Genomic DNA, 16,415 nt, shown 5'->3' with positions numbered 1-16,415 from the left:
ACTGTTAGCTGACCACTTTTAGTTGAATGGGACTCCACGGAGGTTTTCTGATATGACGGAACAGGAAATAAATTTTCAATTTGATGAAGGTGTATATAAGTAATATGATTTTGTGCAAAATTTCAGATCATTCACTCACTCTGTTTTTCCAGAATCATTATTTTAATTAATTGTGAAAAATGAACCAAAATTGTAAAGTGTTGCAATGCTTTTCCAAGAAAAAGCTCAAAAATACTTTTCTGATGTAACATTTCTTAATTTTTTTCTGTTTTAAGTGTCCCCATAGATCTAAGTACAAAATTCAAATTTTAGCTCGACTTTTTTTTTTTTGAAAAAAAAAGTAGAGGTATTGTTATAGTCAGGTCGGCGTTGCCGTTGCCGTTGCCGTCTCCGTTGCCGTTGCCGTTGCTGTCCGAAAACTTGTACCTGGATCATAACTTTTTTATTTCTTGGTGTATTGTCTTCATACTTGGCCACAACAACCCTTGGGACAAGACCTTTCAGTAGACCACACTAACCTTGACCTTCATCATAAATGACCTTGACCTTCAAGTTAAAAGTCCAATTTTTTGCTTGTTCATGCTGTTATTGGCTGTTACTTTGTTATTTTTGAATGGATTGTCTTCAAACTTGAACATAATAATCTTCAAGGATATCCCTTAAAAATAACCAGTCAGACCTTGACATTCACTCATCAATGACCTTGACTTTGAAGGTCAAATTATTGAAATTTTCATTTTTTTGGCTATTATTGGCTGTAACTTTGTTATTTTTGGATGGATTGTCTCAAACTTGAACATAATAATCTTCAAAGATAACTGTTAAAAATATACCGAAAGACCTTGACCTTCACTCATTAATGACATTGCCTTTGAAGGTCAAATTATTGAAATTTTCATTGTTTTGGCAGTAACTGACTGTAACTTTGCTATTTTTGAAGGGATAAACTTCATATTATAACAGAACATTCTTAAGAACCAGACCTTGTTTGTTTATCAAACCCAAATTTGCTTGGGCTCTTTAATGACCTTGACCTTGAAGGTTATATTACTAAATTTTCTCAGATTGTGCATTTATTGGTGTGTGTGTATGTATAGTATATGTATTATATATATTTATTTCATGCTTTCCAGTGTTTTATTGGAATATCTCAGATGATTATATTCTGATAAACCACTAGTGAAATTTATAAAATATAATTTTCACTGTAGCCGGACTATATCTAAATGCGGATGAAAAGAAAATCATAACTAAATTGAATAACAGACAGAAATAAATGCTGTCATGCGTAAATTTTGCTTCTTTAGGAAAAGAAAGTCGATGTCACCATACATCATATTAAAAAAATGTAACAAAATGAGAGAAATTTAACAGAACTATTTTTCAAGCTTGATAATGTGACGTCATGATGTGATGACGTCACAAAGGAGAATGCGCGACGTTACGCGGCAAAATCAGTAAAAAATACTTAAAATCACTTAAAAAGCATGAAATAAAAAGAAAATTTATTTGTTTTACATATAAGATTGAAATATATTTCATTCGTGAACACCAGCTATTATATTTTCACTCGTGGCTACGCCACTCGTGAAAATATTGCATCTGGTGTTCACTCAGTGAAATTATATTTCAATCTTACATGCAAAACAAACAAATATCCTCTATATATATATAAATGTGTGTGTGTATATATATACATATATGCAGGTATATATATATACATATATATACATGTATATAATTGCGTCATGTTTTTCTATTTTTAGAAATTGCGTCATGTTTTTCTATTTTTAGAAATTGCGTCATTTTTTCTATTTTTAGAAATTGCGTCATTGTCGCTATTTTTAGAATTTGCGTCATTTTTTTTCTATTTTTAGAAATTGCGTCATTGTTGCTATTTTTAGAATTTGCGTCATTTTTTTCTATTTTTAGAAATTGCGTCATTGTTGCTATTTTTAGAAATTGCGTCATTTTTTTCTATTTTTAGAAATTGCGTCATTTTTGTTCTATTTTTAGAAATTGCGTCATTGTTTCTATTTTTAGAAATTGCGTCATTGTTGCTATTTTTAGTAATTGCGTCATTTTTTTCTATTTTTAGAAATTGCGTCATTGTTTCTATTTTTAGAAATTGCGTCATTTTTTTTTCTATATTATTAGAAATTACGTCATTGTTTCTATTTTTAGAAATTGCATCATTATTTTCTATTTTTAGAAATTGCGTCATTGTTTCTATTTTTAGAAATTGCGTCATTTTTTCTATTTTTAGAAATTGCGTCATTGTTGCTATTTTTAGAAATTGCGTCATTGTTGCTATTTTTAGAAATTGCGTACTGTTGCTATTTTTAGAAATATGCTTAATGTTTCTATTCATATATAAACAAAATATATAAACAAAACTAATGTGACAAGAAAGACCAACTAAATTTATAAAAAGGAAACATCAATATATGTTCAAACCTTTCTATGTTTGCGTTTAGAAAAAGTAAAAAGTCGAGCGTTGCCCCCGCCCGGCGGTGGCTCTTGTTATATTTTTAGGCCATTGAACCTCAGTGGAGTTCCTTTAAAATCAGAAAAATTGATATCATCGACAGTTACTGTTAAAAAAAATAATGTTAAGCTGGACTGGTCATTTTAAAGATACTCCGAGCAAGATTAGAGTGAAATACATGCTTTTATAGTAAAAGAAAAACATCTTGTTAAACAAGGCTTATGAAATGACATGCTTTTTCAGGGTTTTTGTCATTCCTATACGATATTTGATATTAACTTTTTACCATATAGAATGCTTAATTTAATCTACATGTGACATATTGCCTGTAGCTCACGTTTCTTGTTCATAAGATAGTTTTAATATTTATAAGGGAGAAAAATGTTATGAATAAATTATCTATGTATTTTTATACAAATGAAACATAAGCAGGTGAATTAATGAAGTGAATTTTACTGGGATATGACATTTATCATATTATTTAAGATTTTATCGTATTTGGTATGATTATGTTAATTAGGCGCATATAAATGAGCATGATTTATTAGTGTTATTTTCAGTTTGCCAGTACTTTAAGAAAGTTATTGGTTTGCTGTGCTCGTTCATACATTGTACCTTAGAATTGATACATGAGATGATGACATAGTGACTATTTAAAGTTGCTGATTTTTAATCAGTTAAATTAAATTAGCACAATAGGTAGAGCATCGGACTCAGGGTTCGATTCCAGGACAGTGCAGGTCACTTTCGTTATGATTGATAATAAAATCCTTTCTACAGTCAGTCGCACTGTACCTCTGCTCTTGCATGTGCAGAAGTTATTAGTTCCTTGAGAAAATGAAGGCAACTAGTACTTGTTAACTGCTTGACAGCCTTTCTAGATACAATGGTGGCTGAACAGTTACTGTGCTCTGGTAGATAACATGTTGAGTTTTTACAATGATTAAAACATGAAAGTCACAGTGTTAAAACCTAAACTATCCGAGTTCAATGTAAAAACAAATATTGATAAATGCATAGCCTTATTTACCAAAATTTACATATGCAAATTTGTGATATTTAAGATCAAATTGCAACCAAGCCTAAAATAATGAATTTAATGTGATAAATTGAAGTTGTATTCAGACTCTTTGTGTTTGAAAACTTTGAATAATTTAAAAATGAATATCTTCTTTTGACTGTGATTAATTGGTTTTTATTAAGAGACAAAGTGTATGAATTTATAATATAAATTGATGACGAATATGTGGTGAAATTGTGCTTTATGCTAAAAAACTGTTGATTGTTATAATTGTCATCACCTTAGTGCAATAACTGGTTAACTCCTAGATTAGATTAAGGACATAACCCATTACTGCACTTGGGTGAATATTTTGGTATGCACTGAGTTGAGAATTTAAATTGAACTTGTTTTTGATTATATGAAGGAACCTTAACCTGCTGGTACTGAGATTAATTAGCCTTTGCCACCAGGCCATCCTTATAAAAATGTTCGTTTGCAGTAACGCGACCGACTCACAAAATTTGCCCCTACTCAAAAGTTTTTTTCATGGTCTGGATAAAAAAAAAAATTTTGAATCAGAAAATTATGCTTTGTGCTTTGTTGTCGCTCTTTTAAAGGTTAATAGAAGAAATAAAATGTAGGTCTTATTAAATTAGAATTCAGTTATCAATTTATTAATTGTTACCAGATTATCAAAGCATTATATTGTCCAGCATTTTGAAATTCCATGTTTATTTGGGAGTACAGTTCAATAAAAAAAAAATAAAAGAAAATCGACCTTCCTACCCACCTTGAAAATTCTGGGTCGGGTTACTGCAAACAAACATTTTTTTAAGGATAGCCCCAGTATATTGTCAGACCAGCCTGCATATCTGGGCAACCTGACCTGAGCGTCTATATTGTTGGTAGATCAATTTTTGTATTTCATTTCTAAAATCCCTTAAAATTTGAATGGGCTGTTCCAAAGTCAAAGCAGGGCAAATCCATTACACAAACTTAGAAGTGTAAAGGTTGAATGAAGAAGAACTTTGTTCTTATTAGATTTGTAATTAGAGAACTGAAATTATTTACCCAGTGTATATGTACCCACTAAATTTGGTTATCAGACTTGTCCTGCTTGTAATTCGGAACTGTGCAATATTGATTTAAGGGATACCAGCAGTTTAAGAGTCACATAAAACATTGTGGGTATGTATAATGATGGCCTCAGACTCTTCAGAATGGACACATTAGCATTAAGACAGTTGAATGAGTAAGACTCCAGGGGACAGGAAATTTTCTTTGACCTTTAAGTTTAGAATGTTCTTAGATATATACATACGGTATTACAGAACTTTATTTACTTATTTTACATTTTGTTACGAAAGCTTAATATTATATAGGCTTTAAAGACACACTTTCAAATTGGCCTGAACATGAAGTATTAATGATATATTTTTGTTTTATAATTTCAGGATAGATTATGAAAGAGGGAGATCAAGATGCAAGCCTTGCTGATGGCAAGATTCAGGTATGAATTTGTTTGAATTTTTTTAAAAACTGTAGTTGGTATTTGATTCAATACAGAAAAAAGTTACTTGTACATATTCATGTTTTTAGGCTTTTGGAGTTCTGCTGAGTGGAGTTCCTTTAATGGTGATAATTTTATATATATGTTTGTATAATGTTGAAAATTCAAACAAAGAATATTTTAATCACATGTATCAGTGGCACTGATGCTTTGAAATTTTACCATGCAGGAACCACAAAGGTGATAAATACGGATTATTAATTGAAAGAACCTCTTTCATAATTGATAATAATTGATAATACAAATGTACATGTATGTTAAAAAAAATGATTAAGTGATAAAACAAATATGTATTTTTTTTACAGTTTCAGTTAAATGCCGGAATGACTGCAACAAGTCAGGCAACCCCGGCCATGCCCACCTTGCAACCTATGGCTTTAGGAAATTTATCAATGGCCGGCATGCAACAGGGAGGATTCATCCTTCAGAGCCCATTTGCTCAGCCTACAGCTGTGGTAAATACAGACTATTTATGGTAGTTTAGGTTTCCATATTAGGAAATTACTTGTAACAGATTGATTCATAAAAGTAACAGTTGTTATATAAAGTAACAGTTTAACATTTAAAATAATCATTTTTAGCTCACCTTGCACAAAGTGCAGGTGAGCTTTTAGGATGGCCAACCAAATGGCGTCCGTCGTCAGTCGTCCGTCCACATTTTAAATATTCTAAGGACATCTTCTATGATACCGCAAGGCCAATGTTAATGAAACTTGGCAGGAATACTCTTTGTATGAAGCTCTATCAAGATTGTTCAAAGAATTCCATTTCATGCAGAACTCTGGTTGCCATGGCAACCGAAAGAAAAATCTTTAAATATCTTCTTTTAAAGAACCGTAAGAGCTAGAGCTTAGATATTTGGCATCAAACATCTTCTAATGAGTGTCTTCCAAGTTTGTTCAAATAAAAGCTCTAGGGTCAAAATTGGCCCCGCCCCAGGGGGTCATTGATTTTCCCTATATGCATATAGTAAAAGCTTAAAAAATCTTCTTTTAAAGAACCCAAAGAGCTAGAGCTAAGATATTTGGCATGAAACATCTTCTAGTGAGTGTCTACCAAGTTTGTTCAAATAAAAGCCCTGGGGTCAAAATTGGCCCCGGGGGGGGGGTAATTGATTTTCCCTTTATGCATAAAGTAAAAACTTAAAAAATCTTCTTTTAAAGAACTGTAAAAGCTAGAGCTTAGATATTTGGCATGAAACATCTTCTAGTGAATGTCTACCAAGTTTGTTCAAATAAAAGCCCTGGGGTTAAAATTGGCACCGCCCCAGGGGGTCATTGATTTTCCCTATATGCATATAGTAAAAACTTAAAAAATCTTCTTTTAAAGAACCCAAAGAGCTAGAGCTAAGATATTTAGCATGAAACATCTTCTAATGAGTGTCTACCAAGTTTGTTCAAATAAAAGCCCTGAGGTCAAAATTGGCCCTTCCCCAGGGGGTCATAGATTTTCCCTATATGCATATAGTAAAAACTTAAAAAATCTTCTTTTAAAGAACCCAAAGAGCTAGAGCTAAGATATTTGACATGAAATATCTTCTAGTGAGTATCTACCAAGTTTGTTCAAATAAAAGCCCTGGGGTCAAAATTGGCCCGCCCCGATTTTCCCAATATGCATATAGTAAAAACTTAAAAAATCTTCTTTAAATTTAAAGAACCATAAGAGCTAGAGCTTAGATATTTGGCATGAAACATCATCTAGTGAATGTCTACCAAGGTTGTTCAAATAAAAGCCATGGGGTCAAAATTGGCCCCGTCACAGGGGGTCATAGATTTTCCCTATATGCATATAGTAAAAACTTAAAAAATCTTCTTTTAAAGAACCCAAAGAGCTAGAGCTAAGATATTTAGCATGAAACATCTTCTAATGAGTGTCTACCAAGTTTGTTCAAATAAAAGCCCTGGGGTCAAAATTGGCCCCGCCCCAGGGGGTCATTGATTTTCCCTATATGCATATAGTAAAAACTTAAAAAATCTTCTTTTAAAGAACTCAAAGAGCTAGAGCTAAGATATTTAGCATGAAACATGTTCTAATGGGTGTCTACCAAGTTTGTTCAAATAAAAGCCCTGGGGTCAAAACTGGCTCCACCCCGGGGGTCATTGATTTTCCTTATATGTGTATAGCAAAAACTTAAAAATCTTCTTTGAAAAATCCCAAATAGCTTGAGTTTAGATATTATACATGAAACATTTTTAAGTAAATATCTACAAAGTTTGTTCAAATAAAAGCCCGGGGGTCAAAACTGGCCCTGCCCCAGGGGTGTCATTGTTTTTAACTATATGTGTATAGTGAAAACTTAAAAAATCTTCTTTTAAAAAACCCAATGAGCTAGAACTTAGATGTTTAGCATGAAACATCTTCTTATGGGTGTCTACCAAGTCTGTTCAAATAAAAGCCCTTGGGTAAAAATTGGCCGGTGGGGGGGGGCTATATACAGGTGAGCGACCTCAGGGCCATCATGGCCCTCTTGTTTTATTAATTTATAGTATTGTCACGTGACTCGTGCCATGTTGAAATAGATCTTGTAAGTTATATTTAGGAAATAGATATCTATTCATTGTTATAGAATAATGCATGGTTTAAGATAAAATGCGTAGTAGGAATATAATCACAAAGGCCAATAATAGGCCTAAGTGATTTATTACAAAGCATTAAAACGAAAACCCGTGCATTATTATACTATAATGCACAAAGAATTAATAATATTTGTTTCCATTAAAAAAAAAAAATAGTTAAGAAGTCAAGAAAAAAATATTGTTAGACTATTATGTTTGGTGGTTAAATTTGTTTTCGCCCCAGTTTCCAATAATTAGAGTTTCCATGATAAAAATAATTTTGTGTGTTTATTTTATTTCACTTTATATTTTTCAAGCAAAATACAGAGTATTCATAGTTAAATAAGTGTTAAATTTAATTGGAATAGTGTTCTTGTTTTGACTGTTTTTGCATGCATTGTTTGGGGCTGCATTGTGATGTCACGTTAACAACACTTTAACCATCTGTACAGCATTAATGACTGAATTAAAGATATTGGTGTTCGATTTATTTTCTTAGTTGCACCATTTCCTATTATACTAGATAGTTTTCAGAACAAAATTCAACAAAAACTTGTTTTTTATTTATCAGATTTTTCAAATAAAATGGCACCGTCAATGTGTAAGTTTTGAGGGGATAAAGGGGGATATTTTAATCTACAGACTAAAAATACAACTGATTTTAACAGATGACATGTATCGCCAATCTGTTAATAATGAATGAGTGTATGTCAAAAACTTTGTTTAATCACAGATACCAGCAGTGTCCAATCCACTACAGAGTAACATCCAGCTATCTACAGCGGATCTACAACAGTTACAGCAACAGATTCAGCTGCAGATACAGCAACAACAGTTACAGCAACTTCAACAACAGCAACAGCTTCAACAGCAGACAGCTCAGTCACAAGCTGTAACAGCATTGCAGAATCTACAACAACAGGTAGGCAGGTTCTGAGGTCTTAGAAAACAATACGTTGCATTATTTCATCTCCTTGTACCAACACCGTTTCTTCACACTTGCACAATTGTGGTTTATTCTTTTTATTTACTTGTATATTGTTTTTAAACTGCACTCCAAAGTTCTAGAGAATGTATCAAATTAGAATAAATTTAACATCTGAAGCTATATACCGATTTGTATTCAAAATTAATGGCGTAGAAAGACTGTAGACATTTGATTCTTAGAAGGACGTATTCTTCATGTAACCTAAAGCCTGCGACCGGCTTCAGAATCTCCTCATGCAACCAGTGACAACCAGGCCACGTATTCACTAAAATTTCAGGATCAAGATCAGAATCAAATTTAAAAAACACAAATATTCGCCATTTGATCGTGACCCTGATTTTTGCTTAGTGAACACGTGGCAGGATAAGCTGGCTCAACAATACTGTCAAATCATAGTTGTCTCTATTTTCTATTCAGTCAGTTGTTACTTTGAAATTGTCCCTAAAAATTGTATGAATAGTTTTGTCAAGATTGAAACATTTAGCATGTTAAGGGCTAAAAGAATGTTTGTTTGCCAATCTTAAAGTTTTACATCATGCTTGCTTTAACAATGTGTATTTAGAAGAAGAAAAACACTGTTTAAGGAGTTATTCAGAAAATCATACACTTCTAGGTCTTTTGGAATGATCCATTTCAACACCTGAAAGTTAGCCTGGTCATGTGCTGAAAAATGTTCAGTGTTTGATTGGGTTTTATGTCTTACAGACACAGTATAGGTCATATGGCAACTTTCCAGCTTTACTTGTGGAAGAAGACCTCAGGTGCACTTCCTTGCATTATTTCAGGCAGGAACGTACAGCTGAGTAAAACCACCGAAGTTCCATAGAAAATTTTCAGTGAGATTCTAACCTAAAGTAAGTACTAATTTTAATTTTGTTGCTAAAAATTTTTAAACCTTTAAAAAATTTTTTAAGGTTTAAAAATTTTTTTCACCCCAAATTTTTTTTCCCAAAAATTTAAAAAAACTAGGCAAGGCATTTGGGAACAAACATTTAAACCCCCCATTAAACCCCTTAAAAGTTTATTTTTTACAAACCCCCGGGAATTTTAAAAAAGTTAAAAAACAAGGAAAAAAATTTCTGGGAAAATTTTTTGGCAAAAAAAACAAATCAGTAACCTTTTGGGAATAAAGGAAAAACCCGAAACCGGGTGCCAAAAAAATAGACCTTAAATCTAGCTCGAGGGTAAAAATGTTTTATGGCTGTAACAAAGGGTTTTTTTAAAGTTTTTTGTGAACACTAAAGCCGAGAGCTAAAAATTTTTTCCAAAATTTTCTAGGACGGGGTTTTGTGTTTTAGTTTTTTCTTGCAAAAATTTTTCATAAATTAAATTTATATTTGGGAAAAAATTTTCGAAAACTAATTTAACCAAATTTGCACTTACCTTTCATAAGGCAAAATGATGTTTTAATTCCCCATTGAAACGCAGTTCATTCATTAAACTTGGGAAAGGGGAATGAGGTTATTTTTAAAAAAATGTGAATTGTTTTTAAAATTGGAGGGTGTTTAAAACAGGTTGTTTTTTGCATCAGTGTAAAAAGTTAAAATAACCCCTCAGATATGCAAGAAAGGGCAACCTTTTGACAAACCCTTTTTTTTGGAAATTTTAAAAAAAAAAAGTTTTTCTCCAAATAAAAACCCCCTTTTTTTTCTTATGGAGGAAAATGTTTTGGGCCTTCTTTTTTTGAAGGTCTTTAAATTTAAAGGAAAATTTTTCTAATGGGTTTTTGTTTTGGATGCTTTTACAAAATTTACAATGCGTGGCAAAGGACAACTGTATACACAACTTTCTTTTACACTGGTTGCAAAGAAAAAACTTAACTGTGATATAGATATATTTATGTCAGTTATTTTGCCTTTCATATTGAAGAGGAACAGCGGTTAAAGTATATGCATCTGGTTGCAGGGATCATTGGTTCAAGTCCTTCATGGGTCACAAGTTCCGCCCATGGTTCCTTACATGACTAAAGTGCTTGTTGGTTGCTGAAACGTACTTGAGAGTGGTTCATATAATTATATATCTTTCATCACATGTGTAAGCTAAAACATAATATCTTTGAACTAAACTTATTTCTTAAGAAAACAGTCAAGGAAATAGAATTTTCAAATTTCTTTTTATTGCCAGGGTGGTTTCCTGTTACCGGGACTTACAGCGGCTGTACCAGCGTCACTATCCCAATCTGTGACCCCAGTTAAACTGACCACAGTTCAATCCTTGGCTAACACAAGTGTTACACCAAATCAACTTATAACTACCTCAGCATCACAAGCAACAAATATTGGAGAGTTGAAGTCAGACAGCCAGAACTCGACATCATCTGATCTCAGTGGGGACATATCAACATCAGGGTTACCTCCCCTTTTAGCACCAGTTAGTATTCTCATTTTGTTTCTATTTTGTTGTTTTAAGTCATGCAAAACATGTTTGTAGTATTCCAGCTTCTTTTGCAATTGTTTAGAAAGATGGCGGTTTGTGCCCCTCTGTGCATAAATTAGGCAAGATGATGCTTAAGTTGAACCAGGAGTGGCAGACTAGGTTTAAGGATTGCTGGTCATGTGGGTTCAAACCCTTGTCAGGGGCAAGCCGTTGTTTCCTTGAGCAAGCTTACCTGGTAAACAGATGTTTGAAATAAGTTTATTTTTTTCATCAATGTCTGAGATTAAATGAGAATTGTTTGTTTATTGCAAAACTGTCATATGTAACATGTTGTTAGGAGAATGTACCACAGTTATTTGCTTAAGGTTATACAATTGATTTTGTATCCAATTAAATTATCTTGTCATGAAACATTAACAAATATTGTGATATTTCCAATATTGTATCAGATTAAGGACTGCTTATGCAGATTTAATGCACGAAAAAAATTGCATTAATACACGATTATAATGTTCAGATATAACAGACATTGGAATTCAATGGATTATATTGTTAATATCATCCAAGTGAGGCATCTGGTTGAGTGGTTACGGTTGTTGACTTCAGACCACTTGCCTCTCACTGCTGTAGGTTTGATTCCCTTCAGGGACTTTGATTCTTTCATGTGAGAAAGCTGTCCAACTAGCTTACTGAATGTTAGTGGTTTTAATCGGGTGCCCGATCATGCCTGGAGGGACACCTGAGGTCTTCCTGTGGCAGTAAAGCTGCCATGAGATCTTTACAGTGTTTCCCAACCAAAGTAGAAGAAAATTAGAGACATGTGAGCTTTTGTGACCACATAATGTCTGACATAAGCCACAATTAAACAGCATTTCCTATATCACAATATATAAAAACATTTTAGTCTGATCCACAAGGTCACACAAGCTAAAAATAGACTTTTTATGTATCTTTCAGGAAGAAAATATTGATTTAGAGGAACTTGAACAGTTTGCAAAATCTTTCAAGAGAAGAAGAATAGAACTAGGTAAGTATAGGATCAGACTTATAATCTTCGTATAGATATTAGGTACAATACCTTAGCATTCTTGTAGGAAATGATTTTATCCATGAAACCACTGCATACATGATAGTCTGCACTGTTTGCTACTTAGTCTATTGACATGAGTCTTTTAATTTTTCCTAAAATGATGAATGATTTTGTCAAGAATGAGATTAAGATAGTAAGCAAGGTGAGAGTTAAAGATATATAATTTTAGCTATAAAAGGCAATGAATTTTTTTTCTCAACAATTTAACTTACCTAAATGGATAGTTTCATATAACTGATATTTATTTGGATAATTTCTTATGGCAGATTATAATTAAAAATTTGTTTTTCAGGTTTTACTCAGGGAGATGTAGGTCTTGCTATGGGAAAGTTATATGGCAACGATTTTAGCCAAACAACAATATCTCGCTTTGAGGCATTAAATCTCAGTTTTAAAAATATGTGTAAATTAAAACCTTTGCTTAGTAAATGGTTAGAAGACGCTAATACGGTCAGTTCCAGTCAGGCCGCTGAAACTGATGGCGATGTGGATCCAATGACACCCGAATCAATCGCCAGACGACGGAAAAAGCGTACAAGCATCGAGACAACAATACGTGTCACTCTTGAAAAAAGTTTTCTTAACAATCCTAAACCCAATGGGGAAGAAATATCAATATTGGCTGACAGTTTACACATGGAAAAGGAAGTTATACGCGTGTGGTTTTGCAACCGACGGCAAAAAGAAAAACGTATAAATCCATCGACATCATTTTCACAAATGCAGATGATAAGTCAGTTTAACGTCGCAACTGCGAATGGAAATTCATCATCTGTTTCAGGAACCGCAACTTCAGGGTCTGTTTCATCATCATCAGTAACTTTGCAAGGAATTACCTCCCAGGGACTTATTCCGGCTAGCTCGCCTTCAAAAGGATCAAATTTATTGACAATTACCCCATCGAATTTATCAAACGTTTTAACAGTGCTGCCATCTGGTGTTGATCAAAAATCAGGTTCATTAACTCTTCCCACCAGTATAGCAGGCCAAAGTGTTCTTGTGACAAATATTAATGGTCAAACTCTACTAAAATCCTGAAATTTGTGACGGTTTTAAGCTAGTAATTTCTCAACTACAATAATTATATCTGTCTACATGCTTAATGACTGGAAGTATATATTCCTTTAAAATTACATGTATTGTGATTTTCGTTTTAAGAAAAATTAACAATATTAAATTATTCAAATGTTCAATTCAATGACAGCTATAATGAGCTTATGATAATTTTTCATGTTTTTATGATCAAATTATAAGGCCAGTAAATATTGAGCTTATAAAAACAACAGCTTGTAATTTGTTGTTTTATCTTCATGAAAGAAAGAAAATGTGCTAGAAAAAATATTGAGCATTTATAAGATAAAAATTAGTCATTGATATGTTTCTCTAAAAACCATTTAACATTGTGCTGTATAATAGGTAGATATATATTTTAAGATGAGAACCTAGCTTGACAAACCTGTATTGGATGAGCCACTTGGCAAGTCCTGTATGGGGTTTTCCAGCTGGGTACAAGTCTATATATATCCTATATTGTACAGATTTAAATTTATACCTACATTTATTTTATCTGACTTTTTGTAGTTTCTTTTTTTCTCAAACCTTTCATGGATTTTCCGAACAATACATGTATGTAAAAGAAATGTTGGACCTTTTGTTCATGGAGGTTTAAGTCTATAGCAAACAATATGCAAAATACTTGTGTATCATTTAGATACCAGAAATACACTGGATACAAATACAATGAAATTTGTTATGTTCATGTGCCATTAAGAATTCATTTGATTGGTTAAGAAAAATAGATTTGTTAAATAAAATAAGTTAAATAAAATACAATACAGAATACTTGCACATATTATACATGTATATCTAGATGTGACTCAGCACATATGTCTTTGTTAGCTATATTTTCATTTCTAATTCATTAAGTTTTGTCTTTGATTGATTTATTGAATAAGGCTGTTGAAAGTTTACAAAAAGTGTGATTACAAGAACATATTTATAGAGGTTGACAAATTGTTGCTGTACTGTTTTTATACACTGGAAAAAAACACACAAATAATGAAATATGAGAGAAAAATCATGTTAACAGTGTTGTGTTCTTTATGCTGATATTATGGTACATGTAGTTATATGCAGAGAGATTGATAGATATTTTTAAGCCATCAGTTAAACTTAAAGGAACGCCACTGAGATCCAGTAGCCAAAAATAATAAATTCCTTCATAAATTAACTAGTGCACTTAGAATTGAACACTATGCAATAGATAATATAATATAATATACTTGGTATTAAATTGATAAGCGAGTTTTATGCTATATAATATTTTGCCTAATTTGAGCGAAAAGCATTGCAACACTTTTCATTTTGGGGTCAATTTGCACAATAAAATTGATTTTTCTTAGGAAACACAGTGAGAGAATGATCTGACATGTTTTACACGAGTTAATTTTCGAGATCTGTGTCCATTTATACAAATATTTTCGGTTCCATCATGTCAAAAAACCTCAGTGGAGTACCTTTAAGACATACTTCCCCTTATAATAGTCTTATACTAGGTTGCAGACTTAAACCCACTTTAACATGACCTTTTTAGACTTTAATCTCTTAACTTTTCTCTATAGGATGCATTCAAGCTGTCTCTTCAATTTATTTGACAGCCTCTTTCTGAGTAATTGAAATGTAAGAGGTCAAGAACGTTACCATTATTTACTATACATAGAACTATGATCTTTGTGATCAACTTTCTGAATTTCCTAAATGAATTTGTTCAACTTCTAGTATGAAACATTCCACAATAGATTTTAGGGATATCAGTATGGAAGTGTGATAGCATAAGAAGTTTGAACCACCGTGCCTCTATCAATTGGCTTTTTGTGATCTGCATGGGCAGAAAACCAATACAAAATGTCGGGGCCAGGTTTATTTTCTTCCATAACTTTCGTTGACATTTGTTTAAATTGTTTTTACAGGTTAAAGTGTAGAGCCTGCTCAAAACATAGAATGTTTTCTTGGAAATAAGTGAACAGTGAAACCGTGTTGCATATTCAAATCCCAAGTAAATGATGAATATTATTGTCTAGGGTATTCAGCTTAAGTTTAGGGGATAATTCTATTCACATTAAAGTTTGTTTCAATCCGCTATATAATGATATCCTTAAATACGCTTCAACATCCGAAGTGTTGAAAGTCTTTTTATCTCTGTCACCTACTGATTTTAGATCTAATATTGGTAAGGATGCTGAATTCTTCCACTTGCTGTTATCGACCACTTGAATGATCTGGTACGTATATACCATTAAAAAGTGTGGATTCAACCCGCCTTTCAAAATTTGTACATTCCTAGTGAAGTACACCTTGCAATTTTTCGTTATTTAGAACCTGCAGGAGGATTTTCTGACCTAACACTGAAGGTATTAATGTCTCGAAAATGTTCAGTGGGTTTGAGCTGCTTGCAGGTCACGGAAATATTGTTATAGACGCTGCTCGTAATCTGCAGCCTTACTTCTTGATAGGGCCTAGCATTGTCGTATATGGGCACCGATCTTGTATTTGGAACATGTTTCAAAATATGGCAAAAATTCCATACATTCAACGACTTTGTATCATTCCTTCAATACGTCCCTTTACATGAAGGGATTTCGTTTGATATGTTTCATCACTATATTTTGTAGCCTGTGGTCTTCCGGAACGATTACGATGGGAACGGTGGACTTTCCTAACACCTCCTATTCCTGGTATTTTATAAATGAACAGGTGATTGTCGGTGGTTTCAGAATATCTCTTGAAAATATTTTGTCCTTACAAACATAACCAATCAGGCAACGTACGTCTTTCTGTTGTCATCGAGGTAATTCTAATTGTTGAGAATACTGAATATTTACTTTTTTATGTTGACAGGTATGTGGTGTACGTCAGTATTTGATGCAGGAATTGAACCGTGCACTGTACACGCCTAAAGCTGAACGCACAATGTGCTATAAATGTTTTCTAAATAAATTTAAAGTGACGATCAAAAAGCTTTGATGACAGTGAAAAGAATCGGTAGTTGCGATATCTTTTTCGAGTGTTTAAATGGAACACAGAGTTGTGCTTCTTGAGTTAAAAACACATATGCGTATAGTATTTTCAAGAAAATTAAACGGTTTATTTTGCATTTTGTGTAATAGGAACTTATTTTGAAAAACAAAAATATAATGACAAAGTCATTGCTAAAGACTTACTGACCATTGACCCGAAGATACTTTTAGGTAATTTTGGACATGTTTCCTTATTTCGTAAAATGTTTTTGAGTGGGTTAAAAAGGACTAATTCGGAAAAATGCATGACATAATTGTGGGGTTGTTCG

The 16,415-nt window shown here is 32.7% G+C and overlaps 1 protein-coding gene across 1 annotated transcript in view; it reads left to right on the top strand.

The window, feature by feature from the left end:
- LOC132714375 (POU domain, class 2, transcription factor 3L-like) overlaps positions 1-16,415 on the top strand; it is an 85,420-nt gene that overhangs the window by 12,185 nt on the left and 56,820 nt on the right. The window contains 3 exon segments of the mRNA XM_060697236.1: positions 4,946-5,001; positions 5,367-5,516; positions 8,350-8,538. Of these exon segments, the coding sequence (XP_060553219.1) occupies positions 4,954-5,001; positions 5,367-5,516; positions 8,350-8,538 (387 nt within the window). The 5' untranslated portion in view covers positions 4,946-4,953.

This window comes from Ruditapes philippinarum, unplaced genomic scaffold (genome assembly GCF_026571515.1).
Source record: "Ruditapes philippinarum isolate M1 unplaced genomic scaffold, ASM2657151v2 ctg4123_1_1_1_1, whole genome shotgun sequence".
Classification (NCBI taxonomy): Eukaryota; Metazoa; Mollusca; class Bivalvia; order Venerida; family Veneridae; genus Ruditapes; species Ruditapes philippinarum.
The sequence above is the reverse complement of the archived record's forward strand: the minus strand, read 5'-3'. Positions and strand labels throughout refer to the sequence as shown.